The following is a 23,976-nucleotide window of genomic DNA, read 5'->3' on the forward strand; positions in this document are numbered from 1 at the left end:
CTAGCAGGACGCTTATTATCATTAAGAAATTCTGCCTGTCCAACTCATAAACTGGAAGATTCATTTTCAAATTTTCAAATAAAAAGCAAAGATTTAAAGAGGATGCTAAATGCTAAATCTCTGCCATTTCAATTTGGTGCTTCTCCCAAAATATCAGCCCTGAAGCAATTAAGCACTATTAATTTGTCTGAAGGCCACAGCAGACGGAAACATTTTGGCCTGGGTAGGAAAATGCAAGTATTTCTATTTTATCATTCCATGGAGTTATTACATCGTAACTCCCTGTTTTCCTATACCACATCACATATGAGGTCCAGCAAAGGTTGCAATGAAGCCATCATCAGCTTTAGACAACAGAAGTAAAAGCAAGAATTCAAAATGCATTTATAATCACCATGTATATGTTTTTAAAAAAGTAATTATAGCCTTGCTGTTTAAAAAAAATAGTTAAACCACTTGCATTCTTTCCTAAATTCACATCCAAGATAAATCCTGCAATGCCAGGCTCATTTTAAGGTGTGGCAGGCGTGCATCCAACAACATAGTTGGGTTCCAGATGTTTGGTTGGTTTTGCTGTTCAAGGTTTTGATGCAGTGCAAGAATGATTCAGACTTTAGGATAGAACCTCTGAAGGCATGCTGACTGGTGTCTCCTTTTCTAATTAATTTTCTTCCTCGAAAGTCAATTGGGAGATGAATTTGAGAACAATAGTTGACTTTATTCATTCTGCATCTCTAGTGTCATGAAAGAAGTTTCTTTAAAGAAGTTGTGTTGGATTTTGCTATACCATAGGTAAATGTGAAAGAAAACAAAAGGGGAAATGATTTTCTATTCACCTCCTTTTAATAAAAATATGATTAACTAATACGCTTTCTCGAAGCACGTTACTTGCTTACTGGCAATTATGATTATAATGTAACATTATATTATACTCTCCTAATCATACTTGGTTATATTTCCTTTTCTATTATTCCTTTTGAAGGAAAGAAAGAACAGTAAAATAATACTGGGACAGGTACATCAATGTTTTCTTGGAAACTTTCTTAATTTATCTTCAAATCCAAGCCTACGGGGGCAATTCTTTCTTCCTTAATGGAGCCTTATTCCCATTTCTCTATTAAAAAGCTGTACAGGGATCAGAAGTGATTCCCAAGCAGCAGAAGAAAAAGTTCAGAAGGGAATCCTACTGAAAAACATAAATTAGTTTAAGAAATGAACCCACTGCTGTTAAGAGCTGGAGAGTAGGAAAACAAGAAGTTTTTAGTAAGGATTTCTAAATAATGTCTTCTGATCACTAATTTCTTACAGAATGAATGAGTTGGAACTGAGGTAACTTCATAGACTGGAAACATTACAAGCCAAGGGAAGGAAGGGAAGAAACAAGTCATGATTACTCTAAAAGGCAAGCAGAGTGCTTATTAGGCATCTTTTCTTTCAGAGAAACTAAAGTGACTCCTTTAAAAGGCCCTTTTTTTTCATTGTCAGCTCATTATCCATCCATGTTATCCACTATCCAAGATTTAATCCTGGAGAGGCTACTTCTCCCAGGCCAGAACTTGACTGCAAGAAGGGAAGCAGTCAGTAGGAATTCCAGTTTGCTGAGCAGATATTCCATCTGTTGGTCTGCTCATTCTGAGGAAATGCTCTTGTAATTTGGGTAGATGGGACCATACTGGGGACAGGGTTAGCTAAGGCTCTGATCACCAACAACAACACCACTTCCCCTCAACAGCCTTTCTTCTTGAAAGAGCTGGGGAGATCTCAGGCACAACACAGATATTTGCAGACAATCAGCCAGAACTGCTCCACCTTGGATCCCGGTGTTGGGAGAGGTCACAGTGAGATAACCCAGGTAACTGATTATCCTTTTATTTTGAATTCTTTTCAGCCTTGCAAATCTTGAAGATGCAGATGGATAGTTTGGAGAGATGAAGTCTACCACCTATTTGTTTGACCCCTCTCCCTCCTGGTTGAACCCCCAAATGCAATGCACACACCCCCGGCATGCTCCCGCGCATGCACGCATGACACCCCCCGCACACGCTCCCCTGCACGCGCGTCAGAGAGCTGGCCAGTGGGAAGCGCTCCCCTGCACATGCGCATCAGAGCGGAACTGGGGCAACGGCTCGTATGCCATAAGAGAGGGCGCTGCATGCCGCCTCTGGCACGCGGGCCATAGGTTCGACATCACGGGTATAGAGTTTCCTGCTTGAGCAGAGAGTTGGAGTAGAAGTCCTCCAGGTCCCTTCCAACTGGGTTATCTGCTGGGAGACTAGGGGGCTTCCTTATACAGTGAGTTGTTCACAGTAGGAACCGATTGTTGGACTAGATGGGCCAGATGAGTCTGATCCATCAGGGTATTGCTTATGTATAAAGCACATCACAAGGAATGCAGAGGAAGATATTATGATATTTTTATAGCTATCCGACTTGAATTGTTCTTCTTGCAATGGTGTAAGTGGCATAAAGCTTCCCCAAGATATGCCTTGAACGATCAGAGAGACACCCACAGGCAATATGTTTACAGGAAACAAGGGAGAAGAAGCAGACTCCGATCATATTTCCCAGACTCCGTGGGGTTTTCCAGAGAATTGAGAGCAACTCTGGAATGACATAATTTTGTAGAAAAAGGGAATCCTCCCCTTTTTCTTTTCCAGCCTAGTCTAGTCAAGGCTTTACAAGCTGCATAGACACATAGAATTTGTCCCAAATATGTATTTAGTTCCAATTTCCTGAATTTTGTTACCTCTGAAGGTGAAAGGGATTTTCTTTTAAGGGCACAATATATTATGTACTGTAGTGCTTTTGATCATAGACAAAAATAGGTAGATAAAAAAGTACACTAAAAGGGAGACAGATACTGGGAATCAGGCAAACCAAGTTAAGATTTCACCACAATTTAAATATTGCTCCACCAGAATCCATAGACATATGGTGCAAATATTTAGAGGCAAGCCTAAGAGATGCAGAGTTGACAGATACAATCATAACTTTATGTAGTTTATGCTTTTTGGCAAGTAGTATTATTGTATTTTGTCATCCATTGTTTTCCAGTTATTGTCTCATACATTTTAAGTGATTTAATTTGTGAAGATTTTATTTGACAAATATTTTCACTTGGATTGTAACCAATCTTGATGGTTTTTTCAGAAGAAAGAAAGGGGGGTAAATGCTTTAAATAAAGAATAGGTCTGTGGATGAGAAAATTGTTTGTGGTTTAGGAATTCATATTTGCAAAAGCTGAGGTTGCTTGTGTGGTGATAGAATATACTGTGTAACCAGCCATTAGCTTAAAAAGGATACCAGATGTCATCTTGTATTCAACAGTGCAAATGTCATAACAGAGCTTGAATGGCGCTTCACTGCGATAGACATTGAAAGATAAATTGGTCTTGAATTTTAATATGTAAACATTTTATTTAGTGATAGTAATGCCATAAAAAGTTCTTATCAACATCAAAGACATCAGATGGATTCCACTTCTCATCCTCACTACACTTAACAGAATAACAGTAACAGAGTTAGAAGGGACTTTGGAGATCTTGTCAAACTAGTCCTGCTCAAAACAGGAGATTCTATATCATTTCAGACAAAATGGTTGTCCAATCTCTTCTTAAAAAACTCCACTAGTGGAGCACTCAAAACTCAAAAAGACAAGCTGTTCTGATTAATTGTTCTAACTGTCAGGAAATTTCTCCTTATTTCTAGGTTGGTTCTCTCCTTGATTCGTTTCCATCCGTTGCGCCTCTTGTTCTGCCTTCAGGTGCTTTGAAAAATAGCCTCTCCCTCTTTGTGGCAGCCTCTTAGATATTGGATATTCCTGCTATCATCTCACCCCTAATCCTTCTTTTCATTGAACTAGACATACCCAGTTCCTGCAACCGTTCTTCATATGCTTTAGCCTCCAGTCCCCTAATCATCTTTGTTGCTCTTCTCTGCACTCTTTCTAGAGACTCAGCCTCTTTTTTATAATTGTGGCCACCAAAAGCAGATGCAATATTCCAAGTGTGGTCTTACCAAGGCATTATAAAGTAGTACTAACACTTCTCATAAACTTGATTCTCTGTGTTAATGCAGCCTAAGCCTGCATTGGCTTTTTTGGCAGCTGCAGCACATTGCTTGCTCATATTTAAGTGATTCTCCACTAGGGCACTAAGATCCCTCTCCCAGTTACTGCTATTGAGCTAGGTACCCAATATTCTTTGTCTGTGCGTTTGGTTTTTTCTTGCCTAAACATAGAATCTTACATTCCTCATCATTGAATTTCATTTTCTTGGATAGGGCCCAGCGTTCAAGTCTTTCAAAATCTTCTCTATCCTTAGCCGATCTTCTGGAGTGTTGGCTATTCCTGTTATCTTGGTGTCATCTGCAAATTTGATGAGTTCCCCTTCTATCCCCTCATCTGAAAACTTCTGAAAAGCTGTAATTCAATGGGGGAGAAGGATAGCCATATACGACATTTAGAAAAACTACTTCAGCAATATCTAGTCAACAGCAGAATGATGTGACATTTTCTGGGCAATCAACTAGTCATTTAGTTCTATAAAGCACAGCAAATAACAAAAGTACAGATGAAGTTTCTGCTATTATGAATAACAATGTCAGAATTTTTCTGCATATCCAATTATTCTGAACTAATGGATTAAGCATGTCTCTTGATTCTGCGTGGCCTTTTACTTTTTGTTGAGACTAGATTGGACTTAGCAAAACTTTATTCTCACAATTATTAAGCAGTTTTCAATGACTACAGTGTTTGAATGAATCACAGGGTTTTCCTGTGGAAAGTCCAAGTTTGCAGTCAATAGGGCACCTCTCAAGAGAGGTCTCTTATTATGCTGCCTAGATTCATGCAGACTGAATCCATTCTTATTTTCTCAACTTCATTGGGAGCACACTAATCCATCCGGGTTGCATGAATGAATGAATGAACCCATGAATGAATGAACAGGGGAACACACAAACTTCAAATGGCAGGAATGGGCCCCTTTTCTTAGAGACCAAAAAAACTAGCCAGTCTCTTCAACCTACACAACAAAGCTGCCCAGTTTTAGCAAAGTTATTCTTCTCGCTTACAAGTTACATCTATCAGCTTCCTTAGGGATGGCAAATGAAACTATTCAACTTTCACTCTATTTGTTCCTGTGTCGTAATGTCTGTATCTACAGGCAACATGTGCATTGTGATGTTAGGATGCTTTTTTGTCATTTTGACAAAACTGCCCAATTCCATGGACACTTCTAGTTATATCTCAGATTGTGAATTTAAGTTTTTTTTCACAGATGAACATTTTCATTGCTGCTCAGATCTAAACAAAAGAAGAGGGGGAAAACCCCTCTCCCAAAAAAATCAGCATATGGCATTCAAATACTCAAAAACACTGGATCTTGGATCTGTGTTGGATCTCTTTGGATCTGTGTTGGACCTCTTTGCTGGATCTGCATTAGAAATACCTTATCCTCACTTCTGCTTGGCAGAATGCAACCTTCACCACAAAATAAATAAAAGTAATAAAAAAAACCTGGAAATTTGTTGGGACAAGTATAGAACGGATAAAGTATGCTTGGGAGGGTCAGGGGAGTAATTGGATGTGGATAACTGGTCCTATTGTTTTGTAACATTTTAATTTGGACCTAATGAACAATGATACATATATTTCCTCTTTCTCTCTATTTTTGTGCCCAGACAGCTTAAAAGAACCATAATGGACCTTACAAGTTATGACGGGGTGCAGAGATGAATAAGTACTTGCACATCATCACCCACTATTTACATAACATTTTGAGTCACCTTTAATTCACAGCACCATTCTGAGAATGCAGCAAGCCATATCCATCACAAGGTCATTATGGATTTATCACGCTTGAATTAAGTTGTAGTAAATTAAAGACAGGCAATATGGCATCCCTGGGTAGGCAAGCATCTACTGCAAGCTCCCTTTTAATGCTAAAACAAATAAGCAGAAAGTATAAATCCCAGCATAGGAATTAAATTTTTGTAGGGCAAAGAAAAAAGATACCCCCAGGAAATATAAATGGTGAGTGGCCACAGGCAACCTATTGCCTTCTATCTCTGAAGACAATTTTCTCCATTATTATCCCACTGGGAATTCCAGAGGTTGTAGTCCAAAACATTTAGAGAGTGCTACGTTTGACAAGGCAGGCCTACAATTTAAGTCCTGAATATAGCAAAATACCATTTTCAGAAAGTATATCCAAAGTTGTGCATAACTACTACCATTTGCTTCAGGTTAGATAATTTACTTTTGGCTCACGCAACCCAGACACAAAGAATGAAAACTAAGTCCTACTGATAAATATGTGTAGAAAACCACCTTCGTTTCAGTACATTTAAAAAGTCTGAAGGTCACAAGCAAAAACTCATTAGTAAAAAGAATACAAATTCTCATATTTTCACAAAGCTACCCTTTTCTACGACACCCATTTTTTCTTTCCTATGGCATCCTACTAAATGAGAATATCCTGTCACTGCCTCTCTAGTTTGTCTGACTTTCCTTCGGTCAGACTAAACTTAATTATACTCAAGGTATAGGTATATACCTTGATTACACTCAATTACACTTACACACTTAATTACACTCAAGGTATATATTTTGCATTCATTTTATGGGTATGCAAAGTTGTAACAAGATAAATACTGTGTACAGGCAATCCTTGACTTACTATTCAATTGAGCCCAAAATTTTTATTGCTAAGTGAGACATTTGTTAAGTGAGGTTTGCCCCATTTTATGACATTTCTTGCTACTTAATTAAGTGAATCACTGCATTGTTAAGTTAGTAACACGGGTGATAAGTGAATCTGATTTCCTCATTGACTTTGTTTGTCAGAAGGTCGCAAAAGGGAACAACATGACACCCAGACACTGGCAACTGTCATAAATATGAATCAGTTTCCAAGTGTCTGAATTTTGATCGTGGGACCATGGGGATGCTTCAACGGTTGTAAGTGTGAAAAACGGTCATAAGTCACTTTCTTCAGTGCTGCTGTATCTTCGAACATCACTAAGAAAACTACTCTAAGTCGAGGATGAAAATCAAGACATTGTTGTGGTTCGCTAGCAGCTGGTGCAGATGACAGAGGAATCAGACAGTGAGAAAGAACAGGGACCAGTCAGGGAGTCTGGTGAGGACTCGGATGAGGTCCTGAGTCCGATGCAGAGATGGGGCCAGGACCATCTGGGAGTGGGGTGCTGCCTTTGGAGCCTTCGGAGTCAGGCAGCAGCGAAGCAGAGGACCCAGGGGAGCCTGTTCTCAGTGCACGTGTGCGCAGAACTGGTAGAAGGCAAGAGCAGTTGAAAGTAAAGGGGCGACTTGGGAGTAAGGCTGGGAGGTGATTGCCGCTTTATAAGGGATAAAAGTCAGGCCTAGATGATGAAACCTTTGCAAGAAGCAAAGTAGTTCGGTTGGTTCCAAGTCATCCTGAAAGCTCTGTGTACTTCGGTTGATTTTTCTTGTACTTCGTTTGGTTTCTTTTCTAGTTAATTTGATACTTGTGTTTTTGGCAGCACTTCACAGAACTGAAAGGTGTGTGCTTATCTTGGGGAACTGTTTGAGTTTAATTCTGGCTGGGAATGAAAACAATTCATAGCGTTGCAATAAAATAGGTTTTGTTTTTAAAACAAGTTTGTGAATAATTACAGTTTACGAAGCCTGGGTCAGAACAGACATGTTTCACACTTTCTCCCTTCCCTCCCTCTTCTGCTCCCCATCTTTCCTTCTTTCTCTTGAGGCAATTTTGACCTACTTGGCTTCCCTTCAAATGTGTTCCACTACATCCCTCCATCATCCTAATCTATATGGCTCTTAATCAGGCTGGCAGGAGATAAATGCAACCAGAGGGCCAGAAGTTTGGAAGAAGGCTAATATAATATTTTTGTTATTTATGTCATGTTTATAACATATTTCACATTGGGAGTAATCCTTTTAAAATAGCAAGTGGCAAAACTGATTTCCTTCCCGCCATATCAAGGCATGCAGTTATGACGATGTGACTGATGCCTCATCTTTTGCTGATCTCATTCACCATCCTTTATGTCTTGACAGTCAGAGGGTAGTAATCAGGAATGTCAAGTATAAACATTTGAGACAGTGCATGCCATTCCTATGCCCTTTACAGAGTTACATGCTTGGGGGCTTTCATTCTCTTGGTTAACAGAAAGTTTTTTTTTTAAAGCAGATTATTAGAAATACAGTCATTCTTCCCAGTGACACTGTTTTAGTTTGCCTTGGCAGTGCAGACTTTGTATTTAAGGTAGTATGCAATCCAAATGGCAGGCATTACAAACCAATTTGTTTAAGTTTCTTTCTTTGCTACAAATTACTTAGAAATAATCAAAACTCATAGTTTCTGCAGTGGTAACAGAAACCATGTAGATTGCAAATTTACCACTTGAGAGTTCTGTTTCTGATTCTTAATCACCCAACGAAGTTTCTCTACAGCAGGTTTCTGGTATTTTAAAGGTAATCGGCATGCGAAGTTTGTTTGAATATGATTGTGCTAGTACGCATAATCAGCTGTGGTTGTATGCACATTTTCTTTTCTCCATTCCAGGCTGCCCAAAAATGGAGTGTAAATTAATGCATGCTTGCTTGGGCTCCAGAAGTTCAAACGGGCCCATAAAAATATATTTCAAGGAAATTTTTCAAGGAAAAGCAATTAAGAAAAGAAATTAAGAGCCTGTTAGCCATAAGGCCATTATTTAGGGATGAAGGCACACACAATCACTCTCGGGCATCTTCACTGAAAAGTATTTCAGATGGCAGAACAAAGGAAAGCTCTACAGAAGAACAAACAGTAACAGTACTAGCATTAGAAGGGATCTTGGAAGCCATCTAGTCCAACCCCGTGCTCTCGCAGGAGACCTTCTGATAGATGACTTTCCAGTCTCTTCTTAAAAGCCTCCAATGTTTGGGCATCCACAGCAATTTGTTCCACTGGTTAGTTGTTCTCACTATTAGGAATTTTCTCCTTAGTGCTGGATTGCTTCTCTCCTTGATTAGTTTCCATCCATTGTTTCTTGTCCTGCCTTCAGGTACAACAGAACAAAACAAAACAAAACAAAAAAAAGTAGCTGAAACTGGGTTAGATGGGCAGGTTCCAACTTCTCTCAGGACACTGTTAGGGATGTCTCTTTTGCTCCGTGTACTCTCATAGTATGATGCTTCAGAAAGGGCGCTAAGGGCTTGTTACCATGTCAACAAAACATAGATGAGGCCTACAAGGAAGATCGTAAACAAAGGGTACGGTCAGAGGTGGGATTCTACTGGTTCGTCCCGGTTCTGCCAAACTGCTAGCTCCGAAGATCAGTTGAGAAGGAACCGGTTTGCTCGGATGATCTTCTGTTCTTCTGTTTGGCCCACCCGGGGTGTAGGTTGTCCTTTATTTCGTTTTTTCAACCTCAGCTGCTTTGCGCAGCACAGCTGACTGCTCCGCACGACCACCAAATCAGTTACTACACTGGTTGAATCCACCCCGGATACGGTCATTCCAAGTTCCAGTCTTTTGAATCCTGATTTTTATCTGGTGGTTTGGGGGATAGATTGTAGCCCATTTCTCAGAAGTTGTTGAATTCCAGGACTAACGCAGGCCAGACAAAGGTCGAGAATAATCTGAGTTGTAGTCTCATAATATTTGAAGGGACATGAATTCCCACTCACCCTATCTAATTAGAGGCCTCCGAACAATTTGATTTTTTGAAGCTTCTTTCCCCTATTCATTTTTCCTGCAATTTATGACACACTGACATCAGAATTTCAACAATATGTTAAGACTGTAAGATTAACAACAAAATCAACAAGCCCAAAGTCATCCAGTGACCTTCTGTCAGTGAAGGTGAACCAGAACCTGATTCTTCTAGCTTCTAGTCCAACATCTTAATCATTAGTAAGCACTCACTATCTGGACTGATGTAAACAAAAATTGTTTAATCTAAGTTTAAATAAGTTAGATTAAACAACAACTTTAATCTAAGTTTAAACAACTTAATTAAACAACTTGCCTTTTGCAAGTCAGCATAGATAATACAAGACAAACTTCTCACATTCTCAGTACCTGCAAGGCACCAAGACCGAGGAAAGCTGTTAACAGTAATCCTGCCCAGAAGATATAAGGAAAAAAACAGGTCCCCATAATCATAGTCTAAAATTTAATAAAACTATTTATCTGAAATATTTTAATTATTTTCCTTCAGGAACAAAGAAAAGCCTTCTATCACACAAACAGGAGCAACTGTTATTTTTTCTGCTTCATTTTAGAAATAACTGATTGAATTTCCAGATTATTAAATTTAATGGATTTGTCTATTGTCTAAGACTGCTTAAATCTCTTATTTTGTGACATAGTAGTATTACTATCACACAGTGGGCGGGATAATTTTTTGTTAAAGTCTGAGTTTTTTTTCCTGTTTCATAGTTTATAAACATTGCATATGAGATTTTGAAAGGAAAAATAGTAGGCAGTATGCCCTATAAAGAATTTCAGCTGAACCAATAGGTCAACTAGGTTCTCATCTGCACTTCCTTAACTTAGACTCGGTTCACATGCCATATTAAGTTGGTTTTATTTGATTAATGTACTACATGAATTGAATCACTACAGGATATAAACCATGGTTTGTGGATTAGCATATTATGTGAACCCAGCCATTATAACAAATTTACCACACCTTGGTTTATGTGTGAAGACATCTTCAAATTACTAACACGCAGCTACTGAAATTGCAAAGTAGCACACTCTGGTATCATTCATATATGTATGTGATTATTCTCCTGGGTTTGGGAATACTTATAACTTTAGAATCTATAGTTTCGTATCTCGCTACTGCTTTGACTACTGCAAGAATCATAAGACAACTCCATTATTCTTTCAGATAATACAAAAACTCGTGCATTTCAATAACCAGAATTTGCATCTAATAGTTGACTAATAAAAAATCGTTCCAGTATAATTTCTTACCTCTTACAATTTCTATTTACTACAGAATATCTAAAAGCAAGATTATATGGAATTTTAAGTGTCCATAAATTAGTTTAGGGAGAAAAACCAGCGGAGCCTTAGCAATTTCCTTGAGGCCAAAAAGGGACTGCTTCATTGTACTGTCCTTCTCTGGGAAACTTTCTTATGGTCTCTTGGTTGAAACTGAGAAGCAAATTTGGTCAGGGATGTGGAGGAACCCACCCAAAACTGGCCCTAAAAACATCTTGCTATTTGTATGTATTGTATGTATGAGTAGTTACAACACTAACTTCTCAACCCTAATTTATTCTCCTTTGGCCAGAAACTTCTGGTGACTCCTCATCTAGTTGCAGCTTCCAACATCTCCCAGAATATGGTGCTTACTGCAACTTCCCAAGTTACAATTTTCTGCCTTGGAAACGTACCCACAAATCACTCTCCTAAGGACAAATTATAGAGTAAGAAGGATTTAAGTACCAGAATCTATGCCACTCAGATGTCAGTAGACAGAAAAGTAACAAAAGGCTTGAGAAAATGCTGATCTAAATCTTTTCTTGAGTTTCTGATAAAGTGGATCCTAGTTCAACTTTATTTTGCAATTGGTAAAGGTAAGGGTAAAGGTATCCCTGTGGGTTTTACACCGCTAGTCATGATCAATTTTAGGGGGTGGAGCTTACCTCCAGTTCTTAACCGTAAGAGTCAGCGTTGTCTGGAGACGTTTCTGTTGTCATGTGGCCAGCATGATATCACACCACAGCACAGAACATATGGTGAAATACCGAATGCTATTACCTTCCCGCATGCTTATAACGTGGTACCTATTCGTCTACTTGCATTTACATGTTTTTGAACTGCTAGACTGGAGATAGCTGCTATTTTTAAAACATGTATTTCAGCCCCACATCACAGCAGGTGATGTGATATCACTGCAGGGAAAAACAAAGGTGGTGGTTTCAGACGGGGGGTGGGGGAATAGTTTAATTCTGAGATACATGCATGGCATTTCCCATTAATAAACAATTAATGAATATTGATTGAAAAGGAAATTTTGAGGTGCAAGGATGATCCAAGCCAAGTTACTCAGCTTCAAAAAATCACTGTGACAGTTTAGGCAGGTAAATAAAATACAAATACATAATAAGTTTTGGAGGATTGGTTGGTTGGCTTGTTTTACAGAAAGTCTATAAGCAGTTCTTTAGCTTTAAGAAATTATAATAATTGCAAGGACACATTTTTTAATATCCCTGGAGTCAATGGATGTATTCCAGAACAAATCACTTGTGGACTTCAGATTAAGAATGCTAACCATGGGTAAACAATTTTTAAAAAAGATTTCTTATGAAAAGTAAACGTACTAGTCTGACAGAAAATGTTTTATGGAAGCTAAAAATCTTCCATCTTTTATTTGTCTTTCTTTTGTCTGGCCCAGTGTTTTTCAAACTTTAAGATATGTGGACTTCAACTCTCAAAATTCCTCAGCCAGCATGCTGGGAGTTAAAGATCACACATCTTAAAGTTGCCAAGTTTGGAAAACACTGGATAGACTGTTCCATCTAGAATTATATAACTATCTCCTTAACTAAAACTGTTGATTGTTGGTCAATATAGAGAAGGCATATTATAGAGCATGAAATACTGTATTTTTTTTCTGACTAAAATGGGTGAGTTCAAAGAAACCTGGTGGAAAATAGGTTTATTAATTTGAGTTTTGTGACAAGAGAAATACTCAGAAATATTAAGCCACAGTGCATTGTTTATAACCAGAAGAGAATTTGTAATTGAACCAAAATATGCACATTTAATTAAGTGTCTGCTGGGTTTGCACATTGGACTAAAACATAATGTATTTTGTTTGCTATTTTAGCATGTTGTGTTTATCCAGCCAATTGCAGTTTATTCAATGCTGCATGATGTAACAAATCATGGCTCACAATGAATAATGAATAATGCATGAATAATGAAATAGCTCTGGGTTTTAAAAGGGCCATGCACCTCAAATCAGATCTCCTATTTTTTTTCCAATGGCAGGTGTCCTGAACTGATGTGAAAGGCCTCTGAAATTTCTAAACAATTAAAATACTGAACAATTTAAACAAATGAACAGTCACTTGTTTTGGGGAAACTCGGGCACTATTACAGCCTGAGTACAGACTTTACATATGTGAAAAAATATAGCCGCAAAGCACAAACATTTATGTCTCTACTCAGCAGTTAGTCACTCCTAAGTAGATATGCCAATTTAACTTCAATCTCTTGTCTGAGCAATACGAATTTATTAAGCAAACTTGGTTGTCCAGCACGATTGGTTGAGATGAAATGATTTGATTCAATTAGACTACTTGGGATGCTGTCCCAAAAGCAAATTACATAGAAACCAGAGTAAAGAATAGGGCTCCCAAGTAAATTTGGTTGGAATCTTATTCCACTTCAGTTAGGGTTTGCGAGTCTTAAAAATAGAAAGTGAAATCAGTGTTGTCTCCTCATGACATGACAGACACATCTATGTACCTGTTTTAGCAACAACCTAGCCCTTCAAAGTTGTCCAGGCCAGCCAAGCAAAATCAAGAATATTAATCTTTATTATAAGGTTACGCAGTAACAGAATTTGCAAGTCTGAAAGCACTTTCCCCTTCCTTGCTTTTACTTTCCACGGAAACTAAAGAGGGTCCCTTCTGAGGTACTTTCTCCACCCCAAACCTTCATTGGACTCAGATTTCTCTTACCAGACTGTTGCAGTGTTTCTTCATTTTGGCAACCTGAAGATGGGTAGACTTCAACTCCCAGAATTTTGGGAGTTGAAGTGCACACATCTTCAAACTGCCAAGGCTGAGATACACTGGACTGTTGTCTAAACTGTGGCTCTTCTTTCAATATCCCAAGTTATTGTTACAGTTCTAGTTTATGATCCTCAAACGTCCCCGTGACCTTCCACCCAAGTTTTAGACAGTCTGAGGCTGCTTTTCAAAATCAAGTCAGATTGGCTAAATGTCATAATTCTAAGAACTACAATTCTTAGAATATTGTACTGCCTATCTTGAGCTATGTGGAATTCAGCACAGAATTGTTCGACTAATCCAAGCACGTAAACTGGTCAACATCACACTTGTTAGTCATATAGTAAGATATATGAAAATATAGTTGTCGTTAATTATTGTAATGACAGCAGTTTACAAAAATGGTTTCCACTCTATCAGATCAAAGCATCGCCTGGAATCAAAATTTAGAAGAATTAGATTTCTGCAACTGCTTAGGAGAATGGAACCAAGCCAGAATTAGGCCATGTTGCACTACCTAAGATTATTTTCATAGTGTATTAATATTATCATGATCAACTGAACATAGTCCAGTAATTCAAGAAGTTTGATGAAGCTGGTCTTTCAGCAGGATTGATGGAACAGCCTTTCTCAGGTCATTCTTTCTAAAGAGTGCATTCACCAAACCACAGCATGAAGAAAGAGCAATTTGTCCCATTCCTTACATATGAAGAGACTTGGCCTGTGCCAACAAACCGAGATATCTACTTATGCTTTGCGATATTACTTTCAGAGCTAAAATATGCTAAACAGAATTCCCATTTGAAAAGGACCCCAAAGCACAATATTAAGCCAGACTATGTTAGAGTTGGGAGGCTCCAGAATTCAGATAGCAAGCAGAGATTTTGGATGAATGGCACCCACTTCGGTTTGAGGTTTTGAATACTGCAAAGAACAGCAGGAAGGAAGAACCTGTTCCCCCTCTCCTCCTCTTCTGCCTTCCCACCATTTTACACCTTTTGGGCCTGCTGAATAATTAGAGAAAAGGGCATGCCACAGTCTTCAATGATCTTCTGGAAGCCAACTTTTGGGAATTCCTAGTCTTTCTCACCTTGTTATATAGATAGGAAACATGCAGTTCATAGGCCTCACATGATAACTCTTTCTAGGATGATCCTGGATGGTTACTGGCTGAGATTAGTCACAAATTGCTGACCATTAAGCCATGCAATGTCCCCTCAGTTTTCCCATGAAAAAAAGTTGAGCATCTCTCAAATAACCCTCGAAGAGAAAAGCAAAAGGGAAAAGAATCAACTTTGCTCATTTGTGTAACATTACAACATCACTACCCAGTTCCTGTAGCCTCTAACCATCCAATCTGAAAAGCAAAAAATAAAATGTAAGAAAAAATTAGGGGTCAGCAACAAAAAATAATCCCACTCTCATTTGGGATATGTCAACAGCATGCCTGAGTAAATGAGTCCTCTCCCAAATCACAGTAAGAATTCATCTGCCTTCCTTCTGTTCCTTCCGGATGCTTGTGATCAAATAAGCTCCTGTTTGGAGAAGATCCCAGGCTATGGCAGGGTTTCCCACTCCTCTAAACAGAACTGGGTAGCTGGATTTAACTACTTTTCAGCTCTTCATCTAGGTCTCAGAGTATAATTGGAGATTACAAGGATTATGAGAAACAGACACAGTACATTTTACAGTACCAAACCACAGACCTACAATGGGCCTTACAATGGTATTAAGGCCCTAGTAGACACACCAACCCTAAAGACACCAATTGTTGGCCTTAGTGCTATGGCTAATTGCAGTCAAATTACAGGTAGGCAAGGGGGGTCTTATGATTGCAGCTGCCCCAAGTTTCTCTCAAGAAATGGGAAGAGACCCTTTTAGTAAAATTACAGGTGTTGCAAAACTGTTGGCCCACAGCTTCAACATGCACCAATGGCATAATAGCAGTAATAATCCAGTACCTTTGAATGATACCAGACTGGGGAAAATTGCACTCATTTCATGGATGTTTCATATTGTCCTTCAAGGATCTTTCTGTCCGTTTTCTGGCAATCATGCAATAACAGGTAATAACAGCAATAGGCGTGCAGTTACTATAATTTTCAAGTGTCTATGTAATGTGCAATTTGCATGTGCCTTGTAAATTCTGATAAGCCATGAATAGATTACTTTTAGGTACTATATTTATCTTTAGGCATGGATCTATATACCGGTACTACTAAAACCCTTTTGTCCATTTGAATATTGCATCACAGTGCAACAAAGGGCAACCATTTTTGAATCAACCTGCCATAAATGGGTTAATGTACAAAATGCATCCAAAATCTGAGACCTATGACTCCTGTGGGATTAAAATTTGGCAAAGGTTTGTCCACTTCTGTGCTGCCATGATCAGCTGAAGTCACGTCATTGTCATTTCCAATGCTCCCTGCCAGCTTTCTAGAAGGAAAGTCAATGGGGAAGCTGGCAGGAAGTTGGAAGTCACTCCCATTCCCATTGCATCTGCACCTGCCAAATAGCCACAGTCATTCGACATAAGAAACTATCTCTGAAGTTATAATGGGTCATGATTATCTAGTTGATGATCTTATTATTTGTTGTTGTTATTGTTGTTATTATCTTTCTTAATTTGCATAGCCAGTCTCCTCCTATCATCATAGGCTCCTAGAAGCAACACAAAACTACTGTATATACTGAATATATGAAAGTTTATCTAAAAGCTAAAGACTCACACACACCCCCAAAAAATAAAGCTGTGAACATTTTTTGTGAGAAAGAGCATTTGAACAAATCTTCTGGATTTTTCTTAATCTTGATATGCTTGCTTTCCCACGTCCTTGTCAATTTTAAGAAAATAAGATTGCAGTAGCTGTATTTGCTAAATTCATATCTCAGATATACTCCATGGCTGTGCATACATCAGTGCCCAGAAGGTTATAGTGTCTTCCTAGATCAGTGTTTGTCAAACTTGGCAATTTTAAGATGGGTGGACTTCAATACCCAGAATTTTCTAGCTGGCTTAAAATTGCCAAGTTTGAGAAAGGTTGTCCTAGATTCTACTCAGGTAAATTTTACAGAGTTCTACTCTAGCAGCAATCAAACCAGAGTTTCCCTATTTGTAAATATATATATTGAGGTCAGTAGGATTTCTGAGCAAGCATGCACAAATTTAAAATAATAAAAAATAATAATAAAAAGTTTGGAAAGATAATAAATTATTCTGATTGGAATAGACAGATTTATAGTAAAACATTTGAAATCCCAGTGAGTGAAATTATAGCCTCTTTATTAAAAATATAACAAATGCCACTTATGCAAGGAATTTAGTGTAGAGAAATCATAACAATCATCCCTTGCTCTCTTGCCTGATTTCAGATGTCCTGGATTACAATTCCCAACATCCACTATCAAGGCCTGAAATGCCAGAAAGTATAGTCCATCATATCTAGAGGCATCAGATCAAAAAAGCTAGCACTTTGCCCCACTGTCCATTAAAGCATTTCTACTTAAAGTAAACAAACAATTATTCTGCAATTATACAGTTCTGCTTATTAAAACATGATATTTCACTGGGAAAAAAACATCTTTCACATCATCTATGTATACTTGCACAAGACAAGGTAAAATTCTACCTCCTCTCAAGTCAACAGCTGACGTTATATTACAAAAGTACCAGGAAACAAAATCCTAATTTATGCTTTTAGCAAAGCCAAAGAAATAATTATCTTGCTTAGAGTTGGAGCTTGAACAGCGCCCAATGCAATCTTTTTATCATTGTTGTTTAGGCAACATTAACACAAGTAATCCTTGATTTATGACCACAACTGAGCCCCACGTATTTTTTTGTTAAGTGAGTTTTGCCCCATTTTATGACCTTCCTTGCTAGGGATGTTAAGTGAATCACAGCAGTTGATAAGTTAGTAACCTGGTTGTTAAATGAATCTCGCTTTCCCATTGACTTTGCTTGTCAGAAGGTTGCAAAAGGGGATCGTGTGACCTTGGGACACAGCAAGGGTCATAAGTGTGAACCCACTCCCAAGCATCTGAATTTTGATCACATGAGCATGGGGATGCTTTAAAGTCGTAACTGTGAAAAACGGTCATAAGTCCCTTTTTTCAGTGCCGTGGTAGCTTTGGACGGTCACTAAATGAACTGTTGTGAGTCAAGGACTACCTGATTGTTTCACAAGTAAGCAGAAGATGTTTATAAGTAACTGAATGCCATCAGAATTCCTTCTCTTTTAGCTGTCCATTCAAGATTGATTTACTTGGTTTTATGAGTAGTAACCAATTTGTCATATTTTTTTTACCTTGCATCTTAGTCAGAAAAGTTAAACATTTGCTATGCTTATGACAAAACTGAGCTAACAGACTTATTTGTAAGTAATAAACGTGGCAGCATGATGTATATCGAGTTCCTTAGTTCAACAGGATTTAGGCTTAGATAAAGGGCATTGCGTGGGGCTTATTTGATGCAATGTGCTTGACTCAGAAACATGTGAGATTTTATTCTTAAAAGGAACATTGCTCCACGGAAGCAAAAATGATGCAAATGATGCCCGGCATGTTGGTATCTTGGGAGCAAAAACGTTCCCACGTTGGAAGCAATAAAAAGCAAAACACATCCCTCCTCGAAATTTAGAACAGCCTTTCTCAGCCTGGCACCCTCCAGATGCAGGCAACTACCATTTAGTATAGAGAAAAAGACTAGGGGTGGCAGTATCCCAGTATTTGAGGGGCTGACACCAACAAGATGGGGGTGAACTTATTTTCCAGCGGGCAGGACAAGAAACATTGGATAGAAAATAATCAAGGAGAGAAGCAACCTGGAATTAAGGAAAAACTTCCTAAAAGTGAGGACAATTAACCAGTGGAACAACTTGCCTTCAGAAGTTCACAAGCCACGGTCATCCCCATCTTCAAAAAGGGAGACCCCAGCCTAGTTGAAAATTACAGACCAATCTCCTTATGCTGTGTCATCTGTAAAGTCATGGGATCAATTATTAACCAATCCATTTATCCTCCACTTAGAGACAAACAACCTACCCTCTAATAAACAATTTGGTTTCAGGAAAAAACTATCCTGTAATCTGCAACTCTTACACTGCAAAAACATATGGACTACACAACTCGATCAGGGCAAAACAATAGACGCAATCTATATAGACTTCTGTAAAGCCTTTGATTCAGTGGTACACGACAAACTAATCCTAAAACTAAAATCTTATGGTATCTCTGGACAACTACATAACTGGATAGAAGCATTCCTGTCAAACAGACAACAAATGGTCAAAATTGGGAGCGTCCTATCAAATTCTGTACTTTCAAAAGTGGTGTCCCCCAAGGCAGTGTTCTAGGACCAACTCTCTTCATACTCTACATAAATGACCTCTGTGATCGCATTAAGAGCAACTGCATTCTCTTTGCTGATGATGTAAAGCTGTTCAATACCACAGACAATAAATACTGCTACCCTTCAAAAAGATCTTGACTATGTATCAGAATGGTCAAACAAATGGCAACTTCAAATCTCAACAAATAAATGCTCTGTCTTACATATTGGCAAAAAATAAATAAATCAGAAAATAAAATACAGGCTGAATACAGGCAGAATACAATACAGAATACAGGCTGAATACAATACAGAAATACAGGCAGAAAATAAAATACAGGCTGACCTTGTTGATGATCCAAGCTCTGTAAAGGACCCTGGAATACTCATCTCTCATGATCGAAGTGCTAGAGCCCACTGTTAACTACATAGCCAAAAAGGCATTAAGAGTTGTTAACCTAATCCTGCGTAGCTTTTTCTCTGGTAATATCACGCTACTAACTAGAGCATACAAAACATTTGCTAGACCAATACTCGAATACAGCTCATCAGTCTGGAACCCACATTATGCATCTGATATTAGCACAGTTGAGAAAGTCCAGAAATATTTCACAAGAAGAGTTCTCCACTCCTCTACTCGTTGCAGAATACCTTATGCCACCAGACTTGAAATTCTAGACCTAGCAAACCTTGAATTACACTGTCTTTGGTCTGATACGGTATATAAAATAATACATTGCAATGTCCTACCTGTCAATGATTACTTCAGCTTCAACCATAACAATACAAGAGCACACAATAGATATAAACTCATGGTTAACCGCACCAAACTTGATTGCAGGAAATACGACTTCAGCAACAGAGTGGTCAATGTCTGAAATACTCTACCTGACTCTGTGGTTTTTTTCCCCAAACCCCCAAAACTTTAACCTTAGACTGTCTACTATTGACCTCACCCCCTTCCTAAGAGGTCTGTAGGGGCGTGCATAAGCGCACCAACGTGCCTACCGTCCCTCTCCTATTGTTCCTTTTATTTTTCTTATATGTACCCATTTCATGTATTCATAACTATGTATATACTTATACCTATTATCTTGTAAGCGATTGACAAATCAAAATAAAGAAATAAAAAAAAAAAAGTTGTGGGTACTTCATCACTGGAGACCGGACAGCCACTTGTGTGAAATGATACATACTAGGTCTCCTGCTTGAGCGGGGGGCTGGACTAGAAGACCTCCAAAGTCCCTTCCAGCTCTATTCCGAATTGCCCTGAATCCTCACAGAGGCGGAGAAAGCTGAGAAGCATCCGCAGGTCGGGAAAGCTCCGCTTAAAAAGGCGGGAATAAAAGTCGACCTGAAAGGTCTTCACGGGCAGGAAGGTAGCAAGCCCCACCGCTTTCACACCCAAACCACCTCTAGTCTAAATCCCCCTGGGAATCTTCTTTTTTGACAGCCCGGTTTGCACCCACTGAAGCTTCCCTCAGCACCATCCGCGGGGCGCTCGCTCCGTCCTTTTCCTTCCGAAAGCGACTCGGTCCCTTCTTTGGCAAAACGAGCCGCTTTGGAAAGTTGCTCACCCCACCAGCGTGCACTCACACTCGCCCCCCCTCCACCCTCCCTCGCCCCCACGGCGGTCTCTTCCTTACCTTGTACTTCATGCTCGCGGACTGGGGAAAGGAATCTCTTTGCTCGGCGAAATCCGGTCGCGTTGCTACAGCCAGCCGCTGGCGCGAGCCGAGCGCTCCATTTTTTTGCCGCCGCCGCCGCCGCCGCCGCCGCCTTCAAGCGCGAGGTAAATAAAGAAGAGCCGCCGGGGATGCGCCGCTGAGCGGGTGCCACAAAGAGGCGCCTCGCACGCAAAAGGCCACCGCTCCGCTCCCAGCCACTCTCTGAGCTCATGTTTTGCTCGCAAGCGGGCAAAACCGCTCGGCTCGTTTGCATACCGCCCCGTGATTGGGCGAGAAAGGCAGCCGAGTGCAGGAGGACTCTTTGGGGGGTGGGGGTGGGGGGAAACGACGGGGTGGGGGGTGGAGCAATGACGTAGACGTCGCCCCGCCCTCATGCTCGCTCTCCCTGCCTCCCTCCCTCCTTTCCTCCTTCTCTCTCCCCCCCCCCCCGCTTTTAAAGGCTTGAGGGCGAAAGTCATCCGAAGTTTTGCTCCGAAGTCCATCGGTTCGGGTGAAATAAAAAAAAAGTATACAGTTTCCTGGACCTGTTACTTAAATCAGGGGTGTCCAACCTTGGCAACTTTAAGCCTGAAGGACTTCAACTCCCAGAATTCCTTTGCTCCCGAATTCCCCAGCCAGCCAGAGTTGAAGTCCTCCAGGCTGGCCGGGGAATTCTGGGAGTAGAAGTCCTCCAGGCTGGCTGGGGACTTCTGGGAGTTGAACTCCTCCAGGCTGGCTGGGGACTTCTGGGAGTTGAAGTCCTCCAGGCTGGCTGGGGACTTCTGGGAGTAGAAGTCCTCCAGGCTGGCTGGGGACTTCTGGGAGTTGAAGTCCTCCAGGCTGGGTGGGGAATTCTGGGAATTGATGTCCTCCAGGCTTAAAGTTGCCAAAGTTGGACACCGCTGACTGAAATGACTTCTTCCACTTGAGAGTCTCACACTGTTGCAGCCTTACAAGCCGTGATTTCCATTGGTAACAACAGTCCCAGTGAGCTATGGCTAGGAAAGGTAGACGCGGGCTGTCGCTTGCCCCTTTCCTGCCTTTTACAAGAAAAGAGTCCTGCTTGGTTGTCTTGGTGGTTGGCTCATTTGCTTCTTGCCCGACCTTCTGCCCAGGCTCTCCTTTTGTGCTGCTACAGCAGATGAGTGAAGGAGGGAAAATGGGACTTCTCACAAGAAGCAAAAGAAACCTGATTTCAAAGCGCAGCCCAAAGTGTCAAAGGAAATTCTCCTTTTTAAAATGAAACTCTGACAGGAAACCGCTGATTTCAACTCTCAGGCCCTCATTTGTCAAATGGAACCCGAGGTCCAAACAACTTCGTGTTTCTCAGCCTCTTTAAACTTTTAAAATGGGTGGCAACTTTTAAAATGCGTGGACTTCAACTTGCAGAATTGCCCACTCTGAAATCACAGGTGGCTGAAGCAATGGTCTGATACTTGATACCTGGACAAAATTAACCCCAGATTAGTGTGTTGTGGAGCAGCTAACACATAAGAGATCAGTTAAAAAGTGGCTGGGAGAGACCACATCAGTTTTTCTATAGACAAAAGTCTGGTCTTGCAGGAACCACCAAATCTCACCTATGGTTTTGGTCGTCGTTCTCTCACAGCCCCAGGGTACCTCTGCCCACAAGGGGAATTTACTTTAATCAGACTTTCACAATTGCATATATGTTAGGATCAGTGGTATGATTCAATTTTTTTTTACTACCGGTTCTGTAGGCGTGGCTTGGTGGGCGTGGCAGGGGAAGGATACTGTCAAAGTCAGAGGTGGGATTTGCCAGTTCTCCGAACTACTCAAAATTTCTGCTACCGGCTCTCCAGAACTGGTCAGAACCTGCTGAATACCACCTCTGGTTAGGATTGCAACTCCAAGCCAAAGGTGGAAAGTTATGAAAGGTGATGATTAGTGGATTACTGGATCACTTTTCCCAGGGACTTTGTGTGACTCAAGATTTATACATTATTTGTAGATTAGGCTTTCTTGAACAAAGTTTGCAGGTTAATTTTAAAAGCAAAATCTACATATTTATAATATGCACCCCAAATGCAGGAACTGAGTCATTTGCTTGGTCATTTATTCTTTCACTGTGAGATAATAGCAAATCTAGCCTTATCGCTTTGGCACCCCAGTTCTGAGCAGGCTCTTCTGTAAGAATATAAGAACAACACTGCTGGATCAGATGAAGGCCCTTATTCATCCAAGATTCGTTTCCCAGAAAGATGTCTGTGCTACAGTTTTGAGAAGTGAAAAACTATTTCCCCTTGTCCAGTTTCTCATGGTATGCATTGCATTATGCAATTCAGTTATATTCCTTCTCAGCCTCTTTTTTTTTTAATTAAAATATGGCGACTTGATTTCTATCCCCTTTTCTTGTAGGAAAAGTATTCAAACCTCTCAATCATTTCGGTTCATCTGTACTTTTCCCAATTCTATTCTTTTTCAAATGACACCCCCTAGATGCCAGGTGCCAGCCTACCATGGACTTGGATAGGGGCATTCCAGTGATGGCAGTTTTATTTTCAATCTTTTCCTAATGATTCCTAACATGGACTTTTTTCACAGCTTAACTTCACGTTTTCATGGTTACAGGTGGTTCAAACCCCAACACTATGTAATGGCAAGAAGCAGAGATGTCCATGGGGAGTGGAAAAATAATAATTTTTAAAAAAAAAACTGAGCTGGCAGCCTAATATGGCTGGTGTCTGAAATCTCACACAGAGCTGAAGAAGCTTCTTGGATGAAAAGCGAAATGTCTTCAAAGAAAAACAAGAAAGTCCAGTTGCCTCTTGAGAAAAGCATCTTTGGATCTCACATGTTTAATTACATGGTTGCAGCCATAAAGTTAACTCTTTTAAACATCACTGCCCAGAACAGACCTGATGGGACAGAAAGATGCTTTTTCCTCACTTGTTTTTTTTTTTCTTTTGAAACAATTTCACTCCTTATCCAAGAAGCTTCTTCAGTTCTAACATATTGGTGCGGTTGTCCGAAATCATCATGACCTGGATGATTGAGAATCTCCATAGACATTTAGTCCTGATGGGAATTCACATGTCACCTCACCTTCCTTTTCTCGTTTCTCTGAAGATAATGGTGGCTCAGTTTCATGCTGCTTTTTGAGGGGATGGTGAAAGAAAATGAGAGCGATGGGAGGAACAACCTTTTGATAATGTTGGAAGGAATATTGGTACAGCAGATGCAGAGCAGTTAGAACACGCCTTCACTGA

At 39.9% G+C, this 23,976-nt stretch overlaps 1 protein-coding gene across 1 annotated transcript in view; it reads right to left on the reverse strand.

The window, feature by feature from the left end:
* Positions 1-20,989, reverse strand: part of NEDD9 (neural precursor cell expressed, developmentally down-regulated 9) — a 69,944-nt gene extending 48,955 nt beyond the window's left edge. Inside the window, exon 1 of the mRNA XM_087961284.1 lies at positions 20,726-20,989. Coding sequence (XP_087817410.1) covers positions 20,726-20,737 — 12 coding nt within the window. The 5' untranslated portion in view covers positions 20,738-20,989. The remainder of the gene's footprint in view (positions 1-20,725) is intronic.
* Positions 20,990-23,976: the final 2,987 nt, after the last annotated feature.

This window comes from Notechis scutatus, chromosome 3 (assembly GCF_049901735.1).
Source record: "Notechis scutatus isolate UNSWTSFEM ecotype Mainland chromosome 3, rNotScu1.2, whole genome shotgun sequence".
Classification (NCBI taxonomy): domain Eukaryota; kingdom Metazoa; phylum Chordata; class Lepidosauria; order Squamata; family Elapidae; genus Notechis; species Notechis scutatus.